The 20,141-nt window shown below is 51.9% G+C and overlaps 1 protein-coding gene across 8 annotated transcripts in view; it reads left to right on the top strand.

Moving 5' to 3' along the window:
- The window catches only part of NPHP4 (nephrocystin 4), a 116,751-nt gene that overhangs the window by 13,429 nt on the left and 83,181 nt on the right, over nucleotides 1–20,141 (top strand). For 7 of the 8 annotated variants that reach the window (XM_041772535.1, XM_041772532.1, XM_041772537.1 and 4 more), the window contains exons 5-7: nucleotides 8,496–8,668; nucleotides 9,722–9,786; nucleotides 12,649–12,804. In XM_041772535.1, the coding sequence (XP_041628469.1) occupies nucleotides 8,496–8,668; nucleotides 9,722–9,786; nucleotides 12,649–12,804 (394 nt within the window). Of the gene's footprint in view, nucleotides 1–8,495; nucleotides 8,669–9,721; nucleotides 9,787–12,648; nucleotides 12,805–19,721; nucleotides 19,832–20,141 lie in introns of those variants that run through there. The other variant, XM_041772538.1, reaches the window with a different exon arrangement.

Genomic DNA, 20,141 nt, shown 5'->3' with positions numbered 1-20,141 from the left:
TGCGGGGCTTATGACCTGGGGACACGACCAGTGCATCTCAGACCCGAGAAATGCCACTGAGCAGCAGATGGGTCATTGCAAAGCTTGTTTTAGCACTGGGGCACTTCATTTCTAAACAAAATCTATGCGGAGGCCAAACATCCTGAACAGATGAGAGCACATGGCTCTGGTCGAAGCGGTAGGGCAGGGGGCTCCTGGAGGTCTTCTTGCCTTCAAGGACCCTTGGGGTTCTTGGAACAAAGTTAGGAAATTATTGATCTCATCTGATTTTCCTGTTTTCCCTCACCCTCCTTGTCTGCCTTCTTTCATTGTGACTTTTTTCTTTGTTTTTAAAGATGAGCACTTGCAGCTTAGAAGGAGGGTGGCTTGCCCAGGTAGCAGGTGGCAGAGCCTGGACTCGAACCCATGCCTTCTGTTTCCATCCTGAGTGGCTGCATTGACATTGCTTGGTGACATGGTCTTGCCCGCTTGGTTGTGTCTGGCTGCAGCTAGATGGTTTGTCTTTGTTTGGCGGCACCCAATACGAGCCTCTACTCAGCCCTTGGACTGAGTGCCTAGTGGTGATGGTGGGTGGCATGGCCGTGGCACTCATGGTGTATATAGCAGGGGTGACACACAAAGGCAGGTGACAGGGTCATTGCAAATTGTGATAAGCTTCTGAAGGAGACCAGAACTGTCCCTGGGGGTGAACGGGGAGACCTGACGTGGGAGGGCGAAGAAGGAGAGTCCCCCCTGGCAGCGAGCATTGAAGCCGGACCTGCATCAAGAGGGACTAGTCCTTTGGATGTCTGTGAGCACAGGCACTGTGAGTGGAGCAGGGCTTGCACGCTCACAGGCTGCAAACACCGGGGGCAGAGCCCAGCGCTGGGGCACACTTCCCAACACAGTTGGTCTGCTTGATTGATGTGGGTGATGGTCACAGGTATGGAAAGGGCTGAGGCCCCGTTGATGTGATCTTTCTCATGGGCAGAGTGGGCTCGAGGGGCAGGTAGTGCTGTGAGTAATGGAGCTGGCTGTGACCATAGCCGTTCTTGGAGGTGTCACTGCCTGTAACCAGAGCCGAAGGTAGCCCTTTGCTGCTGGGGACTGTCCCGGCCCAGACGTGAAACAAAGTAAGCTGAGCATGTGCTGCTCTCAGCATTTGGCTGCCACCCAGAGTCCAGATTATGGTTGGATTGTGGTTGGGCGTGGATTGATTCTGATGGGAGCCCTCCCATCACAGGGTAGTGGAGGGTGCTCCTACCCCTTAGACATCAGGAATGTTGTCCTGGGGACAGAAGTTGTGCTGCTGAAAGCCCTCTGGCCTGCCATGCCGAGTGTGAGTCACCTGTGGGCCTGTCGGTGACTCCCTACAGGGTTTCATCAGCACAGGTGATGAGTGGCCTTCATGCCTCTGACCCGGCAGGTCAGGGTTCACCAGGAGCAGCATGGCCCCGGTGTGGCTGATCACCTGGCCCCAGCTCAGCCTCTGCTGCCTTTGAGGGTGGCCTTCAAGGGCATGGCTGTTCAAATTTCTCTTTGTCGTGGGTACAGTCTGGCCCTGGGAAGCCTGGTGTTGTGACAGTTACCAAGTGAATGATGAAGGCCATGGTGACATGGCTGTCCCCTACCAGGGAGTTAACTGTGGGCTGAGCGTTGGCTCGCAGCACATTTATGTGATTCCATTCCCACCCCCCTCCTCCAGAGGCTGGTTCCATGTTGGCTCGCAGCACATTTATGTGATTCCATTCCCACCCCCCTCCTCCAGAGGCTGGTTCCATGTCCTTCCTTGAAGAGTAACCCAGCACGTTAGGGGGCTGGGAGTGCCTGGGGCAGCGCACCTGCTCTGCGGCCTCCCCTGACCAGTGTCTGCTCCTGGACTTTCCGTTTGGAAGAGTCTTGTGGGTAGAGGGAGGGAGGCGGGCACTGAAATCAGTACTGAGTGCTTTGAGGTTGTAATTTTGGAATGAGTTCCTCTTCTACATCCTCTCCTCAGCCCACCCTTCCCTGGCCCATGGTGAGTGGTGGGGCGTCCCTGTCATAGGGTCATGTCCTCTGCCCAGGGTGGCTTGGCTATGGTGACCCTCCAGAACTGCAGTCATGGTAGGAAACAGCCCTCAGAGCAGACCTGCTCCTCCTGGACTTGTCAAGGGTTAGCACTGCTACCCCCAGAGACCTCGGCTGCCGTGCCACTTGTGGGACTGCAACACTTCAGGTGTCTCCCAGTCCTGAGCCCTCACGGCCAAGTCCCAGGTCCGGGGTGCCAAGCGCCACCCTGCTTTGCCTTGGCTGCCCTCACATTTTGTCTCCTGCTGAGCTGGGCAGGGTGATAGGGGATTCTGGGTTAGTGAGGACTTCAGGGTTTAATGTTTCTGGAAAATTCTGCACCCTTCAGTCTTGGAGTTGCTTAAGTGGAGTGTGCAGCATTAGGGCCGGGGGCTGGCCCGAGTGTCTTTGGCTGGGAGGTGAGGCCAGAGCCCGGACCTGCTCAGGGAGCCCTGCCGTCCAGCTGCTATGCCCAAGGCGAGCAGCAGAGGCCAGTGGCGGCCCAGGAATGAGCTCCAGTCGGCCGCGCCCTTCAGCTGCGTCCTCACGGAGCCCAGCACTACTCTCCTTTCCTTGGTGCTCAGCACACAGGGAAGTAGGTTCCTCTTGAGTTAAGGAAAGCAAAACCCCTGTGTGGCGCATGCATGCAAGCTTATGCGCACATCCATATTTCCATGCACACGTTTCCATGCGTGCTCTGCCCGCATACCCGTGGAAGTGAATACCAGGTACCCCTTTTCAGGGGGATTCTGAAATTTGATGAAGGTCTCTCTCTGGTTTTATTGGTTGTGTTTTCTGGTCTTACTGGCCAGCAGTGGCGTGGGGAGATCTGACTGGTGGTGGGCAGGCTGCATCTTTGGAATCACCACGGCTGTCCAGTCAAATGTAGATTAATGAACCCAGCTCCTGTGCTCAGGGTTTTTACTGAGTCGTTAGGTGTCATATGTGGGCCTGATTTTATTACTTGGCAAACACTGTCCTGCAGAAAGACCTTGCCTTGAACTTGAGCTGATGTTTCCGTGAATGATGAATTCCTCCCCCTCTCAGGCTCGGCCTCCCAGGTGCTGCCTGCTGGAGCCTCTCAGCTCCCAGCCCGCAGTTCTGGGCCGTCCTTCCAGACCATCCTCGTGCAGAGGAATTGCCTTTCACTTCTGCTGAGATGGTTAATAATTTGTTCAGCCTCTCAGAAAGTATCTTTTAAAAAATAATCTGGAAAGCCAAAGTACCGTGCAGTTTCTGAAATGGACATAATTCTCCTTTAAATTTTCCCCTTAACTAACTGCACACGGGCTTCCTGTGACAGTCTCATTTTTCCTCCTTCTCTTATGTTATGGGAGTGACTGGGCAGGAGTCCTAGGGGTCTCCACTGACCACCGCCACACAGACCAGGCTTGCACCTACCCAGAGCTTGCCTTGGCCCCAGGTGTTGTTAGAGGAGTAGTTAACCCAGGTGTTTGAGCTCAAGGTACAGCTAATTGGGTGGCTTCTGCTTCCCTTAAGTGACACCATGAGAAACAATTCTCAAATGTTATTATTTGTTAGAGTAACGAGAACCATGTAATTCCCTCTTTAAAAGTGGATGCTGTTAAGGAATATCCATGTAATCCCAAGGAAAGTCCTGGAAGCTCTTCCAAGTGACTTGATTAATCCCTTACTTCTTGAACACGTGCTGGTCCTCCCTCAATAGCCAGCCTCTCATGTGTTCTCTTTTTTTCTTTTTTTTTTTTTAATTTTTTTTTTTATTATTTATTTATGAGAGTCATACAGAGAGAGAGAGAGAGAGAGAGAGGCAGAGACATAGGTAGAGGGAGAAGCAGGCTCCATGCACCGGGAGCCCGACGTGGGATTCGATCCCGGGTCTCCAGGATCGCGCCCTGGGCCAAAGGCAGGCGCCAAACCGCTGCGCCACCCAGGGATCCCTCTCATGTGTTCTCTATGCAGCTCCCAAGCATACGTGACCATGGCAGGAGCCCTAGGGCAGTGTCCTTCACCGTGGCCCCTTACTCTCCAGCTCTATGGAAAGTACCCCCAGGACCCCAAGCCAGATATGGAGGAATGATCACTTTCCTGGATGTTTCTAGCACTGGGCCTTAGTCGTACGGAGATTTAAGTACCTGCCATGGGGGATGATAGAAAGCTTTAAATTTGTCAGCTTGTGTTGTCTATTCATAATAATATATACTGTGGGTTATTTGCGTTTGCTTACTCTTCTGAGTAAGCCAAGGAAGTGTCCTTTAGGCTGGAGTGGGATTGGCTCTGGCCTTGGATATAGGGGTTGATGTAGGATGGAAGTGAGCTCTCACTTATTCCTGTGGGGTTTTAGGCCAGTGACCCAAACTCTTGACTCTGATTTCACTCATCTGGGCGTGAGAGAGAACACTACGCATGTCATAAGGTTTACGTGGGTGCTAAATAATATGTTCTTCACCAACAGACACCCAGTAAGCAGTGGGCATCTGTTCAGCAGACGCATCATGCCAGGCTCTGTTCAGGAGCTGGCTGTAGCAGGTTGGAGAAGACAGTGTGTCCCCATGTCAGCCAGGGCTGAAGTTTACACTGTCACTCTGGACAGGCTCCTTAGCCTTGGCACGCTGACATGGGGGGCTGGATGAGTCTCCTAGTGGGGCTGGATCTATCGTGTTGTTTCCTGTGGGTAACAGTGGACTGAAGCTTCTGACTCTGGAACTAGAGACTTTGCATCTCTCAGCAGAGTTTCATGTAGCAGAGTTCCCCAGGCCTGGAGCATTCAGTCTTGAGGTGGGAAGTGTACAGGAAACCACCCAAGCCCTCAGGTGGGAGGCTGAGCTAGCAGGTAGGAACTGCAGGAAGTGTTACCTTTCTGCCTTCCTGAAGATATTCTATTAAAGGTTTATTTAAAAAAAAATTGTTTGGAAGGCACTGTTAGAATCTCTGCTCTGCTCTTCCCTGGCCGTGCCATCAGCTTTCTGCTCGGGGACTGAAGGGGGCAGGTCGAGTGGCAATGCCGTTGGGGACACGTTGGCTGCAGTCTCTCCACAGAGGCACATCATCAGAGGCCCAATTTCAATTCTGTCATGTGGGTGAGAAATGGGGACCTGGCCCCGAGGCAAAATGGTGTCCGTGTTTTTGAAGATGAAGGCATTAAGACAGGAGCATTTCCATGATTTATTAATCTGTTTATCCTGTCAGGGAGGAAACCTGTCAGATGTAGATGAGTGGGATGTGACTGGGGTGAACGAGGGTCCCCTCTTCTGTCTGGAGAGGCCCTCTCTTGCAGGTAATTTGATGGGCTTGACTCAAACTTTTAATCATGCAATTTCAGTTGATGCATAGGGTTTTCCTCTCAAAGCTTGCTGCATGTTGTTAATTAAATGTCCTTAGACTGAAGGGCTTATTTGCAGTTTTTGCTCAGCTGAATGCTAGCAGGATTTGTAGTGTAGCTTGTTCCTGGGCTGTAAGGTGGGAATATGCCTAGGTACCAGGTGAGCTGGACTGGCCCAACTTTACCCTCCTGGGGACAGTCCCCTCAAGGTGACCAGGGGATTAAAGCTTGTTAAAAACCAAAAATCATGGAGATCCCCGAGTGGCTAAGTGGTTTAGTGCCTGCCTTTGGTCCAGGGTGTGATCGTGGAGTCCCAGGATCAAGTCCCATGTCAGGCTCCTTGCATGGAGCCTGCTTCTCTCTCTGCCTGTGTCTCTGCCTCTCCCTCTCTCTCTGTGTCTCATGAATAAATAAAATCTTAAAAAAAAAAAAAAGACAAAAACCAAAAATCAGGGGCATCTGCATGGCTCAGTGGGTTAAGCATTTGCTTTCGGATCAGGTTGTGATTTAAGGGTCATGGGATCAAGCTCCATGTCAGCCCTGAGTTGGGCTCCCTGCTCAGCGGGGAGCCTGCTTTTCCTTTTCCCTCCTCACCCCCACCCCTGCTCCTGCTCCCTCGATCTTATCTCAAATAAATAAAATCTAAAAGAACCCACAACACCAAAAATCAACTGAGTAAATTTGAAGATCTAATTGGCTTTATACACGACTCATAAATTGGGCAGCATCCCATTTAGCCAACAGAAAGGAGCTATAGGGAGCTGTAAAAAGTGAAAGGCTTTTATAGATACAATGGGGAAGGAAGAAGTTTCTAGCAAAGAGAAACTTTTTCAGGCAAGGTACCTTCCTGTGTGTGTGGGGGTGCAGAGGGTCTACCAGGAGATCACCTCACTGGTGCTGACCAGGGAATTCCAGATCCACCCACTCAGAGCTCCAAGCCCGGGAGAGTGGGAACTGCAGTTGGGTCAGCGTCCCTTGGTTTGCTGACTTGGGCTTAGCATAGGTGACTATAGGGCCTGTTGGGTTTTCCTAACAAGCTGTGGAGCTGCCCTGTGCTCTCACCCATGGGAGGCTTTTACTTCCATGTGATTCTGGTCGGTCCTGAGCAGAATTTGCCATTTCTACCTGCCTAATCTAGCCTTTATCTTTGAACTCTGAACTTGAGGGTGGGATCGTGTTTTCAGGCTCCTTAGAAATTCTTTAGCACGATGCTGTTCCCACACCAAAGGGTCCATAAATTATATTTGGAAGAGACCATGTGCCCTTCACGGCCAGTAGTGCCAGGGCAACACCCCTCAGACCTCGGGTCATGTTCAGGAAGTGGCACTTCCACCACTGACCCTCCCACTTGAAGATGGGGTCTTTGCAGACAGACAACAGCAGGGCTCTGCTCCTGTTGTTTTGGTCTCAGAGCAGTTGTTTTTGGGGTAAACGGAAAGGAGAGGGAGCAGCCATAAATTTGAACCTGGGACGTGTAGAAGCAGCTGGTCCCAGGGCCTCCAGGCAGAGCAATTTCAAGGTGACCTCTGGGTAGGAGATGACTGTGGCTTTGCATCACGGTTTAAGGTATTTGTTTCACTGCCAAAGGAAAAGTGGGTAGTGTTCCTAACACGGATGTGCACAGGTATAAATATAAGAGGTGAGACAGTGACAAACCCAACTCTGCAGTGGGGCTCTCCAAAACAGTTCTTGAGTCTTAGAAACAGAAACATAATTCTCTTTTGGTCCAACCACCTGTCAGCTGTAAGTGGTCATTATTTCATCATTTTGCAATAAAAGATAATAGAATAACGATTTATATCTCATGGCTGATGTTTTAATGTGTCTCTCTGTTATCCTGGGCTGACAGTCTGTGATTACAGTAAACGTTTTCCTGGTGACACCACGGTAATGACTCGTTAATGGGGGATTAGTCCACGTTTAAATCACATCGCAGCAGCCCTGCCTTACCGCTACCTGCTTGGAGGGGGGTGGTCTTTGTGTTGGGGGCGGGTGCCACACCCATGCTGCCCCAGTGCAGATGCGATTCCGGGGACCTTCCGTGTCCAGAGCCACAGCTCAGTGCCTCCATCTAGATTTGTTCTGCAAACCCCGGCAGCGCCTCTGTCCCCATCTTCTGTGCCTATAATGTTTATTAGTTTTAAATAAAAGCAGCCAGACCGGGCATGATGAAGTTGAAGGAAGCAACTGCCGAGCAGAGGCACTGTCTCTCCTGAGCAGGAGTGCACATCGCAGGGAGGTTGGACGCAGGTGGATCTGACCCCTTCCACCGCCCCAGCTGGGGCTCCATTTGCATCCGAGGGAACATAACAGGTGGAAGAGAGACTTGAATACTATCTACTTAGCTTAGATTCAAAAAGAAAAAAATCTTGTAAGAAAATGATGTTAGGCGCTTTTTGTCATAAAAAGATGTTAGTCGGGCTCTGAACTGGGTATAATTACAAAGCATCTCCTAAAATCTAGGGATCCTGCTTAGTTTAAACAAAATTAGGGGATCCCTGGGTGGCGCAGCGGTTCGGCGCCTGCCTTTGGCCCAGGGCGTGATCCTGGAGACCCGGGATCGAATCCCACATCGGGCTCCCGGTGCATGGAGCCTGCTTCTCCCTCTGCCTATGTCTCTGCCTCTCTCTCTCTCTCTCTGTGACTATCATAAATAAATAATAATAATAAAAAAAAACAACAACAAAAAAAAACAAAAAAAAACCAAAATTAGTTTAGGTGGAACTTCATAATGGTTACCCACAAAACGGGTTAGATCCAATATTGGCGAGTTGTTTTGAAGTTTTACGTGGTGAGAGCTCTGTGAAGTAGCTCAGCAGGTGTGTGTGTTTGCAGTGACTGGGTCCTTGTCGGGCAATGGGGTGGTGTACGCGACAGGTGGTGTGTGGAGGGCCTGCCATCTGTCATTTCCTGTGGGTCAGAAGCTCCAGGAGCGAAGCAAATAGTCTGCTGTCTTGGGTGTTGGGTGCTCTGGAATGTTTCTTGACTCCGAGGGAGCAAGTTTACTGTGCCTGTTCTCTCCTACGGTGCCCTGGGAGGGACGCGGTGTTCCACACGGGCACACACATTCATAGGAGGGCAGAGCGAGGGCCCCTGTACCTTTTCTGTATGCTCTCTGCAGCTGGTGGATGGTCAGTCTGTCACCGAAGTTGTGGTTTCTGTTTTGCAGCCCTTGTACTTTCACACGTCCTTGAACCACCCTAATGTGGTGGCTGTGGTTGAGGTGGTCACCGAAGGCCGGAAGCAGGATGGCTCTCTCCAGGCTCTGTCATGTGGCTTTGGAATTCTTCGGATCTTTGGCAACAAACTGGAATCTCCTACCTCTGCCTCCCAGGACAAGCGGTACCTGCCTTGTCTTCTTCATCCTTGGAGTTTTCCAGCATTGTTTTGTGGAGATTTCCTGCTCCGTCATTGGCTGTAACAGAAAGCTTTGCAATTGTCAGCTTGTGTTGTGGTTTCTTCCTAACTGTGTGTTGCCTGGGAGCTTTTCTGCTGTGTGGTAACTGTTTGCCATTTCTCAGTGAGCCAAGGAAGTGTCCTTCAGGCTGATGTAGGAACTGATGTAGGATGAAGTGAGCTCTCACTTATTCCTGTAGGGTTTTAGGCCAGTGACCCAAACTCTTGACTGATTTCACTCATTGGGACATGAGAGAGAACGCTACACATGTCATAAGGTTGTGTGGGTGCTAAATAATATGTTCTTCACCAACAGACACCCAGTAAGCAGTGGGCATCTGTTCAGCAGACACATTGTGCCGGGCTCTGTTCAGGAGCTGGCTATATAGCAGGACAGAGAAGACAGTGTGTCCCCATGTCAGCCAGTGCTGAAGTTTACACTGTCACTTTGGACAGGGTTCCTCAGCCTTGGCATGCTGACATGGGGGCCAGGACAAGTCTTTGCTGTGGGGGCCGTCCTCGTGCCCTGTGGGGTGTCTGAGAGCATCCCAGGCCTTACCCACCAGATGCCAAAGCCCTCTCCCCCCTGCACCCACCCCTAGCCATGACAATCAAAAATATCTCTGGACATTACCAGATATCCTCTTGGAGATGGTATCATCCCTGGTTGAGAACCAGTGCTCTAGATACACAACCATGAAGATTCCTCAAATGCTGTCTTTCTTGGGACATTTCAGATATTAGAAATTTCCCTGGTGTACTTTTTCTAGGTGCCTGGGTCTTGCGTGTGTCGGGAGGAGTACTGTCTGTGTGTTGGAAGCATGTGGCCCCGGGGGCATGGGGGGCTGCTGCTTTGCTCACCTGTCTCTCCTGCAGAGGATGTGATTGTATGGTGTTGACACAGCTCTAGTAGGTGTGGAGTGAGAAGCATCACTGATGTTTCCTGGCTAAATGCAGGATGCGGAGGGTTGACATGTGCTCTGTGGTCTTGCTTTGCAGGTTGAGGCTGTATCACGGCACTCCCCGAGCCCTCCTGCACCCGCTGCTCCAGGACCCTTTCGAACGTAAGAGACAAGGCCAGGCCTGGCCTGAGGTGTTGCTGTGAAGTCCTCTCATTCTCCCTATGACTTTCCTGGTGTTATCTGCTTTGACTCCATCTTGTTCTCTTTCTCTGTGTAAACCATTATCAGCTTAGCTGATTTATTTAAGGGATTAGGGCAAAAAGTGTCTTGAGCTTAGATGGTTGAGGTAACTGAAGGAACTGTAAGCGCTAGCCTGAGGGGAAGGTGTTGCTTTGTGCAGACGGCCCTGGGAGAGGCAGCCCCAGAACCTCCTGGTGGGAGGGATGTGGGCCTCCTGGCCTCTGGGGCAGTGGCCTGTCCACCTGACAACCACTACAAGTAGTTGTTGTCTATCACTGGCCATGGCCATGCTAGTACCAGAAACCTTTCACCGTGAGGCCCACTGGTTATGTCCAGCACGGCAAAGCCTAAATGCACAGGAACGTCCTTCAGGGATGCCTGCCATCTTCCATGAGGCCCAGCAGCTGCAGGGGTGGGGGTGGGGGGTGTCTTAGGCAGAGCAGGGGGCTTCCTGCCATGCCTCTGTGACCTGAAGGGCATGTGACCTACTCTGGCTCCTGGCCACTTGAACGATGGGGAGGGGGCACCTGGTGGAAGCCATCTTGGAGGCCCCTGGTGGAGACCTGACCTGGCCCAGGGCCAGGATGTGGAGGGGTCCAGTGGTTGGAGGTAGATCTGTTGGGGAGGGTGACTTTCTGTGTCTTTGAGTTGTTGCCTGGATTCTGTGATGGGAATTTTGAGCAAGCCCCATCCCTTCCACTGCCTGCTGAGTTTGACGGAAATGTCACAATAGAGGAGCAATTAGTTTGAAGCTTAATGTTATTGATAAAGATTGGCTTTTACATTATTTCTCAATTGAGTCTGATCGTTACTTGCCAGTATTTGTGTCCTACAGCATCCTTAGAATCAGGGCTTTTTTTTTTTTCATTTAATTTTTAATTTTATGTTAAGTAGGCTCTATGCCCAATGTGGGGCTTGAACTCACAACCCTGAGATCAAGAGTCGCGTGCTCCATTGACTGAGTTAGCGCAGTGCCCCAGGGACAGGACCTTTGGAAGGACACACACCATCAGGACCTTGTCCCGGGCAGCATTGGAAGATTGTGTGGCTGTGGCAGTGCCTGAGGAGCTATGTGGCTGGTAGCTCACCTTCTCGTGGGCATTTCCAGAAATGTACACGTTTCTTGCCTGAATGGTCAATACATTCACATGATTCAGAATTAACATAAAAGGATGCCTGGGTGGCACAGTGGTTGAGCGTCTGCCTTTGGCTCAGGTTGTGATCCCTGGGGTCCTGGGATCAAGTCCCACATCAGACTCCCTGCAGGGAGCCTGCTTCTTCTTCTGCCTATGTCTCTGCCTCTCTCTGTGTCTCCCATGAGCAAATAAATAAAATCTTAAAAAAATAGCATAAAAAAGTATAACAAGGTTCAGTGAGCTCCCCTGCCCCTGCAGTGTTCTGCTCTCCTTCCCCCATACCCCAGGCAGCCCCTCTGAGTCTCCTGGACCCTGGGGGGTCTTTGTACCAGGACAGGAGCAGAGGCGCATGTCCATCTCATTTTTCTCATTAACAGTTTATTCTAGAGAAGGTTTGTTTGGTCTTGGTGTTGAGAGAGCCCCTCGTTCTCCCTATGACCTCATGGTATGTTGTTGAGTTGTTGAGTGTGTGTTCTGTGTTGACTGAGTGGCCCTGCCAGTGGATACCGGGCAGACCCAGGGCCCTGGGGCTGGGTACGTTGCTGGTGTGGACACCTCTCTTTTGTATATGTGCCCAATAACTGTGGGTTGAGCTCCTGGAAGCTGCAGTGCTCGGTCTGGGGGCTAGTCTGTAACATTTCTCCTGTTTGCCTTCCATGGAGGCCCAACCAGTGTGTCTCCAGCCGGCCACACGAGAGGGTACCTCTCAGGGCACTTAAAAATTTAAAGTTAGCAGACCCTATGTGTGTAGTCATTAGGTAATAAAAATATAGTTTTCATTAATTGCTTTTCCTAATGAATGCAGTTGGTCATATTGGGAAATAACCTAAAAGCCAATCTTTATCAATAAAATTAAGCTTCAGACTTTAGCTCTTTTCTTATGAAATCATGTAGCTTGCCTCAGGAGGTGGTGAGGCTCCTGTCAGTGGAAGAAATCAAGGCCAAGCAAGGTTTTGGCGGGGATGAGTAGAGGGCATGTCCTGGTTCCTCTCAGCTTCTGGGCCCTGTGATTCTGGACTCTGCCTCTTGCACCCCAGGGTCTGTTCTGTTGGTTTTGTTCCCTCCAGCTCCCTGAGCACTGTGTCTGGGCCTTTCTCAGCTGCTGCTTTCTCAGGGTGCTCTCCCTCTTCCCCTAGCTTGCTGTGCGTTATGTATACCTTTCTCAGGGTCCGATCGTATTGTCCTTTGTGCTGTGGGTATCTGTGTTTGTGTATCGGTTGCCCAGATGAGCACATGTCCTCGAGGCGGGGCTCTGTCTTGGTCTCCTGCCTCTCCCAGGGCCTAGTCCCGATGCTCTGTGGGACTCCAGGGTGCAGGTGCTGAGGGGAAAGGGTCCCTTGCAGTCCCCCGCTGAGCTGGGGACCAGGCAATGCCTGGACTTCACACCTTGGGCGGAGAGGCAAGCAGGAGAGATTTCACTATGTTGCATTAAAAGCAAGTATCTCTGTTATTGCAGTTTTAGTAGAGAGTTACTAAGGATTTAGTAAGGATTAGTTTGCTTTTTAGGCTGAACTAACAGAGCGATTCCCCCATATCCATGGAAAAATATGTTTCCTGTTTGTGGTGTTTCTTAGATGCTCAGTTTATTGGCTGGTTTGACTGAAAGGGCCTTTAGTACCAACTCTCATATAGGTGTTTTCTCCTACAGAAAATAAACACATGACCCCCATTGAGAGCTGCAGCCTGCAATACGCCCTGAGGCCACACCCACTCCTGGAGCCCGTGTTCCATCTTCTTCCCCAGAACCTTCTGGTGTCTGGTCTGCAGCACATCCCTGGCCTCCTTCCAGCTCATGGAGAAAAGGGTAAGGGGTGCTCTGTCTCCCTCTATTTGCTGAGTCTGTATTAGTTTGGTGGTCAGACCTTGCAGGGATCAGGCTCTGTGCTATAAGGTGGGCTGGGTGTGGCTAGGCACCCTTAGCAAATGGGAGGAGAGAGAGGAGAGGAGGAAGGGAGGAGGAGAGGAGGGAGGAGAGGGGAAGGGAGGGAGGGGAAGGTGGAGGTGGGAGGGGTGGAGAGGGAGGAGGGCAGGGCACAGGTCCCTTCAGAGCGGTGTCTCTCATCCCTCAAGTTGCTTCTGTGTCCTTACTTGGGAAATGCTGTCATAAGATCCATCGTTCGCATTTTCATGACCAAGGTTGGGAAAACGGGAAAACCACTGTTGTTAGTTCCCACCCTTGCTGGGCCGCCATATCCGAGGCTTGATTATCGTTATCTTTAAATTGTGGCAAAATAGACATAACATAAATCTACTGTTCTAACCGTTTGTAAGTATGCAGTTCAGGGGCATTAAGGATGTTCATCTTGTTGTACACCCACCACCACCACCATCCACTCCAGAACTTTCTCATGTCCCTGGACTGAAACTCTGTCAATCCCTCAATAATGATTCCCCGTGTCCCCTCCCCAGCCCTGGCCGCCCCACTGCCCTGCTTCCTGCCTCTGTGAATTTGACTCCTCCAGGCTCCTCCTCTGAGGGAAATAGTCCATATTTGCCCTTCTGTGGCTGGGTTATTCCACTTGGCATCGTGTCCTCAAGGTCCATCCTTGTTGGGTCATGTGTTGGAATTTCCTTCCTTTGTAAGGCTGAATAATATTCCATTGCAGGGATGGACCACATTTTGTTTCTCTGTTTACCTTTCAATGGACAGGATGCTTTTTGGCTGTCGTGCATAATGCTGCTGTGAATGCGGGTGAGCCATGGCTTGAGTATTTTTGAAAACCGAACTCCACGTGAAAGCCTCCGGGCTCTGTCTTGGTGTGTTTAGAACTAGGTTCTCCAGTGGTGGATTAACCAGGAGGTCTCTGCAGAGATATGCTCTGCTCCTCGGTTCTGCTGATGGGCCTCGATCTGAACTTCATGCTCCTTCCAGGCACTTCCGGAGGCTCTCCGTCTGGCTGTCTGAGGTACCCAGGAGAAGGTGCCACACTCATCCTTCCCCACCTGGTGCTACTGGAACCTCTTGTGTGGGGTGGGCTGGCTCCCTGTTCCGTTCTGGGGAGAGCAGGATTGGGCATGAGCGTGAGCTGGAAGTGCCGAGTTTTGACCTAGAATAGGAATACTCAAGACCCCCAAAAAAAGAAGTAGCTCAGCTCCAGTATGGGAATATTTTCAGTAACAACGTCCCTGCACATGGCTCAGTGTCCTAGTCAGTACTGGGGCCCAGACATTGTTATCTGAGTTGGTAAATTTCTGGGATGGGCCCATGGTGGTCAGCCCATTACCAGGTCACTATTTTTCCAGTGTTGCTAAGAAGAGATGATGACACACCAGAAATGATAGCTATGAACAGGAACAAGTCTGAGGAGGGTCCCACCTCTGGATTTGCCATGGCTTACCAAGCAACCACCCTCCCCCAGCCCCCCCAATCCCCTGCCCCCTGCCACCAGCCCCATATAGGAAGTCTTTTCACCCTCCAGAATTTGCTTATGTCCTCTTGAAAGAGAAGACGGGGTCAAACAGGGAGATAGAATGTTGCATGGTCACTGCCATTGAGATTGAAAACATGACAATCCACGTGTGACTCTGAGGCCTCGGCCCTCTCGGTCAGGGAGGGCCCATTGTGCCACTGTGCTATGTCCTGATGTCAAGAACCTAGGTGCACGCCTGCCTAAAACTCAGCTTACATGTCCTTCTGACCTGGGCTTCTGGGTGAGCAGAGTGTTGGTGGGGGCTCAGGTGTGTCCCTCACTCTATGACTTGCCAGTGGGTGTCAGTAGAGCTGCAGATAAAACCTGGACCTGCCGAAGCTCATCTGGAGCCTGGTCCTATGTCATTCCTGTGGTGGCAATGGGCAGCTCTGGTGGCCCCAAGTTTATTCTCAGTGTCTTGTGTCGGCCTGGGGCATCAGAGGGGCTAGCTGCAGAGTGGGGCATGCTCCAGCTCCTCACCCTGAAGGGTCATGTCTTCAGAAGCCATCTGAGCCCCCTCCTGTAGAGCGGCCAATTGGTCACTGGGACACTTACTGGGTGCAGGCAGCGTCTGGGAAATTGCTGTTGTTTTAATCTGTTGTTTATTTTTATTTATTTATTTATTTTTAAAAGATTTTATTTATTCATGAGAGATACAGAGAGAGGCAGAGACACAGACAGAGAGAGAGGCAGAGAGAGAGAAGCAGGCTCCATGCAGGGAGCCTGACATGGGACTTGATCCCGGGTCTCCAGGATCATGCCCTGGGCTGAAGGCAGGTGCCAAACTGCTGAGCCACCTAGGTGTCCCTAATCTTTTGCGTAAAAGCTAATGACCAGGGACCCTAGAAGTGGAGCCGGAAAGTGCCCGGATCGGCAGGAGCACTCACTTCACGTGGGCAGGAGCATACTCCCTCTTCTTGGGGAGAAAGGACCGGAACACAGCTTTTCACCGAGTCCTCCGGTGACCATCTGAGAAAAGGAACTGGTTTTGCTCTGCCTTCCCTGGATGTGCAGGACGCCAGGCTGATCTGTGCTCTCAGCCATGCAGGCACTGTGCCGGCTTTCTGACGCCGTTCTTGTCTGTGTTATAAATCCTGCCCAGGGTCTTTTGGGCTTTTGTGACTCACTCTTGGAAAAGTGTTTCTTTGCTGAATAGTATTTTATAGCCCTGAGAGGGCCAAAGGCAGTGACTGCTACCAGCTTCAGTGGTGGAATTCACGTGCAATTTGGAGAAGGTCTGATTTTATTTTGGTGCCATATGGGGATGTGGATATTTGTTCATTTGTAAAATATCACACAATACAGGAAGACTGAGTTGTTAACAAAATATTTATTGAGGTCAGTCTAGATTCACATGTGGTTTTAATAATGCAGAGAGACTCCATGTGTCCTTTGCCTGGTTTCCCCCAAATTGTAGCACAAAGTCACGACCAGGATACCGATGTTGACACGGTCTCCAACCTACCTCCGGTCTTTCACTTTGACTCACTCAGTTCTGTGAAGACTGACTTTGGAAGAGTGATTTTCAGCCTGGGAATGGCTGGAAATGAAGGTCTTAGCTGTGTTGTGCTGGTGGCTCTTTGTCACTCCCCAGAAGGGAGGCAGGCCTCTCCCCTCGGGTGGCTCTCAGAGGGAGGCTCTCAGCATCTGGCCAGATTAGCAGGTGCTGCCAATGCATCATCTCTTCCTGCAACTTGGAAATCCACGCACCCTCCCTCTCGTGGTCTCCTTGGCCTGGTTCTGACCGTTTCACTTGCTTTGGTTTGACAGACCTGGACAGCTGTGTCAGCACCAGGGTCGTTGCACACATGCCGTGGCTCCTGAAAGCTGCTTCTTTCAAGGAGAGCTCCCGTGGCCTGGCTCAGAGTGAGTCTCCGCATGGAGGCTCCTTGGTTGCAGATCTGCATGCTGCCTCTGTCTTTGCAGGGATGGTCTCAGGAGATCAGGACCAGAAAGATGTCTGTCGTTTGGGGGAAGGCTCAGATTGCTCATCCTGCCCTGGAGTGGGTGCGAGGTTTGCATAAAGTAGCTGAGTGCACTGGAGGCTTCGTTGTAAATATAATTTGGAAGCCTGTTTTCTAACAGTGGCCCTGAAGGCTAGGTGAATGCCAGGACTGCCTGGAGTCCTGAGCGAGGCTTCCTGGCTGGGTGCTCAGGGAGTGCAGGGCTCCTGGCCCACTTCTCACAGCGCTGTAGGGCTGGAGGAAGCAGAGGGCCTCACACTCCCCTGAGCTGGCTGACACCACGCAGGTATCTGAAGCAGACAAAGCAGCCTTTGCCGTGGGCTCTCCTTTCCAGGTCTGCCTCCTCATCTGTTACATCAGAGCTTGGTAGAGCTGAGAAGTGGGGTGTCAGAAGCTTGTGCCAGTCTGCCACGAGGTGGCCCATTCTGGTGGTATTCCACGTGGTCCTCCCAAGTCCCTGCTCAGGAATCTCCTGAGGTGCTCCTTAAAAATGCTGCTTCCCCCACCCCACCCACCCTCCATCCAAGTATCTCAGTGGCTGTGGGCCTTCTCCTAGGCTTCTCTGGGCTGCTCGGTCCTTGCTGGGATTCACCTTCTGGATTGTGCCATGTTACTGTGGGTTGTGGGTAGGTGGGGGTAGGCAGGGGTGGTGGTGGGGTGACAAGAGGAGAGCTGGCTCCTCCCCTGGTGTGAGCTCCAGTTTTAATACGACAGAGGTCATCTTTGCTGAAAGTCCTCCCTTCCAGGCTTGCTCCCTGGGGAACCTCCCTGGAGAAAGCAGTGCTCCGACTTCGGTGTATCCTTTTATCCTCTCCCTGGTTCACCAATGCTTGGGTTTGTCCATGATTCATCCGTGGAAGGCTCATTGGATGGATCCGTGTGCACAGATACTGAGCCAGGGGGGAGGGCACAGTGTGGGGCTCTTAGTGCTCCTGTCTTGGACAGATGGAAGCAAGGGCAATGTCACGTCTCGCCACAGCCATCAAAGGCAACAGGTGTTTTAGCAATGTGGATGGCTCAGACTCTTTCCGCTCCTGCCTGGGTCACCCTCTAACTGGTCTCATTCTGTTGTTCCTCTTGCAACACTGTTTGGTGGGGTGCATTCTGGGGAATCCACTGCCCTTCCAGGAAAGCTGCGTCCTGGGGAGGCCGTGGGACACTGTTAGGACCTCGTGGAGAGCTTGTTGGGCACCTGGGGGCATTTCTGAACGCTTCTCTTAAGGATGTCACTACAGGGAGTTCTTGCCTGTCTGCGCCTGTAATCCCTGGTTTCTCGGCAGTGCATGTGTGGGGATCCCTGAGGGCAGGGGTTCTGGATTCCTGAAGGAACATTGCTGTTTTTGGGGATTGCATTCCTGCCCAGAGCCTTGGCAACAACCATATGAAAAATAGCCCCAGTCACAGAGTGTGCGGGCCATGAGTCTCCCCGTCCCCCGCCTCACCCCAGTTCCCCAACCCCAGTTGCTGAGGTTGGGTGGTAGAGTGAACGGGGTGACACTTCAGAGTGAATGAGGTGACATTTCAGGGTGACACTTCAGACGGTGAAGCTGTTGTGAGGGGGATGCAGGAGGGAGCAGGGAAGAGGCTCTGAGTGCGGAGTGGGCCTCCAGGCTCCTAACCTCTCCCAGCCTCTGCCGCTGCCCTTTCCTGCATAAAATGGGGACTTTCTTGGGACCTGCCCCTGGAGATGCATGTGGGGAGCAAAGAAGTAAGCCGATGGAGCTCAGTGCTGAGAACTTAGGAAGCACCGGGCCCCAGGACCTGTTTTTCTTTATTCATGGGATACTGTCCTCACCCTGGCCGCTCTTCTGCAGTGGAGCATCCTGGGAGGCCTGCTCTGTCCTCTGAGTGAGAGCCATTCTCCAGTGCCTGTGATTTTCACAGGACATGGCCTGGAGAAAGCCGGCCAGATGCAACCTGGCCCTGCCCTGCCTCCTGGGCACCTCAGGATCTGGAAGGTTCTGCCCTGTGCATATGTGGCTCCTTGGTCTGATCTCCTGGTGGAGGAACCATCTTTCCTCTCCCTGTCTGACTTCTGTGTGTGGGGCTCCCTTCCTCACATCTCTGTGAGACTAGAGTCAAGGCTCCTTTTTGCTAATGGCTGTGGGCCTGGGGGCCACCTGTCAATGGGGAGCTGGGCAGAGCCTGCTTCCTGCCAGGACTGAGCCTCTTCCAGAAGCCCTGGACTCCGCCACCTTCTGGATGCCCAGATTTGCTCATCCTACTGTACTGTTGTCTAGAGGGGCAGGCAACAGCACAGTAGTGGAGATTGGTGAGGGACGGGTGGCTTCCCTCTCGGACAGGCAGTGGCCCCAGCACACCGGCAAGTCTGTCTCTGCTGCTGCCCCATCTCTGGAAGGGCTGGCATTGGCTGGCGCCCCTGGGGTCCCACCTGAGTCCCCTGCTCCCAGAGCAGCCCATCTTTGTTTCTCTTGGGTTCTGTATCTGTGAATCTATTCACTCCCTGAAGTTCTCACAGTACTTTCCTGGTCATTTGGGGATGTGTATTAGCAGCTTCAACATTTGAGTCTCCCTCACTCACATTCTGTGGGTGTGGTAGCCTTGGACAAGTCACTTAGAGTGTCTGAGCCCTGTTTCTCTTGTAAAATAGAGAATAGAATGTACAGGGATGAGCCATGCCTAGGCTTTAAGATTAGTCTGATGAGCTATGTGTGTACATGTGTGTGCCTTTCCTCGGGAGCTATGACCCTGTGTTCGTGGCTGTGAATGGTATTAGCTCTGTCCCCACAGCACTGTCCTGAGTGGGGGGCTGTCTCCTGGCTTCCACAGCTGAGGACACAGGTTTAGAAACTGGGGTTGGCCCCTAGGCCCTGGCCCCAGAGTGCCTGACCACCCGTTGCCTTCCCTTGTTTCAGGACACACGCCTTCTACCTGCGGGTAGGATGTACTCAGCACGCCCAGCAGGCAGTGGTGTCGGCTCGGGCCTGGCCTCTTCCTGCTGATGGGCCCTGGTTTGATGATGGTCCCTTGCTCCTTCTCTGTGCCCACAGGGCCACAGCTGCTCTGTCTCGTCATCCCCAAAATCCTCCATGAGCACCCCCGTGCTGCTGTGTGCCCTGTGGCATGTTGCTAGGGAGGCCCATGATGGAGGATGTGGCTTGCTGCCCTTGGAACTGGTGGTGGAAGTGTGCTGCTTTAGCTCCTTCCTCTCTTTCCTTGTCGGTCCTCTTTCTCCTTTTTTTTTTTTTTTTTAAAGATTTTATTTATTTGTTCAAGACAGACACACACACACAGAGAGGCAGAGACATAGGCAGTGGGAGAAGCAGGCTGCATGCAGGGAGCCCGATGTGGGACTCGATCCTGGGACTCCAGGATCACACCCTGAACCGAAGGCAGATGCTCAACCCCTGGACCACCCAGGCGTCCCTTCTCTTTCTCTGGTGGAGGGTCTCAATTCAGGACATGCCTCAGACACTTGTTGGCAATTTCATGAAAGGTTGGACTCTATGTTTTGCTCTTTAAAGAAAAATTGTGGTAACATAGATGTAGCGTCACACTTGCCACTCGAACTATGTAAACCATGCAGTCTGTGGCCACCACTACCGTTTGCCTCCAGAATGTCTCATCTCACAAAAACTGCAGCTCAGCCCCATGAGACACTAGTGCCCAGCCCCTCCCCAGCCCCTGGCACCCGCCCTTCCACCTTCTGACTCTGATTTTACCACCTTAGGGCTTCTTATGAGTAGATTGTCTAGGATTTGCCCTTTCGGTGACTATCTCATTTCACCGAGCGCCATGTCTTCCAG

This window comes from Vulpes lagopus, chromosome 10 (genome assembly GCF_018345385.1).
Source record: "Vulpes lagopus strain Blue_001 chromosome 10, ASM1834538v1, whole genome shotgun sequence".
Taxonomy (NCBI): Eukaryota; Metazoa; Chordata; class Mammalia; order Carnivora; family Canidae; genus Vulpes; species Vulpes lagopus.
This window is presented reverse-complemented; position numbering and strand designations above follow the sequence as displayed.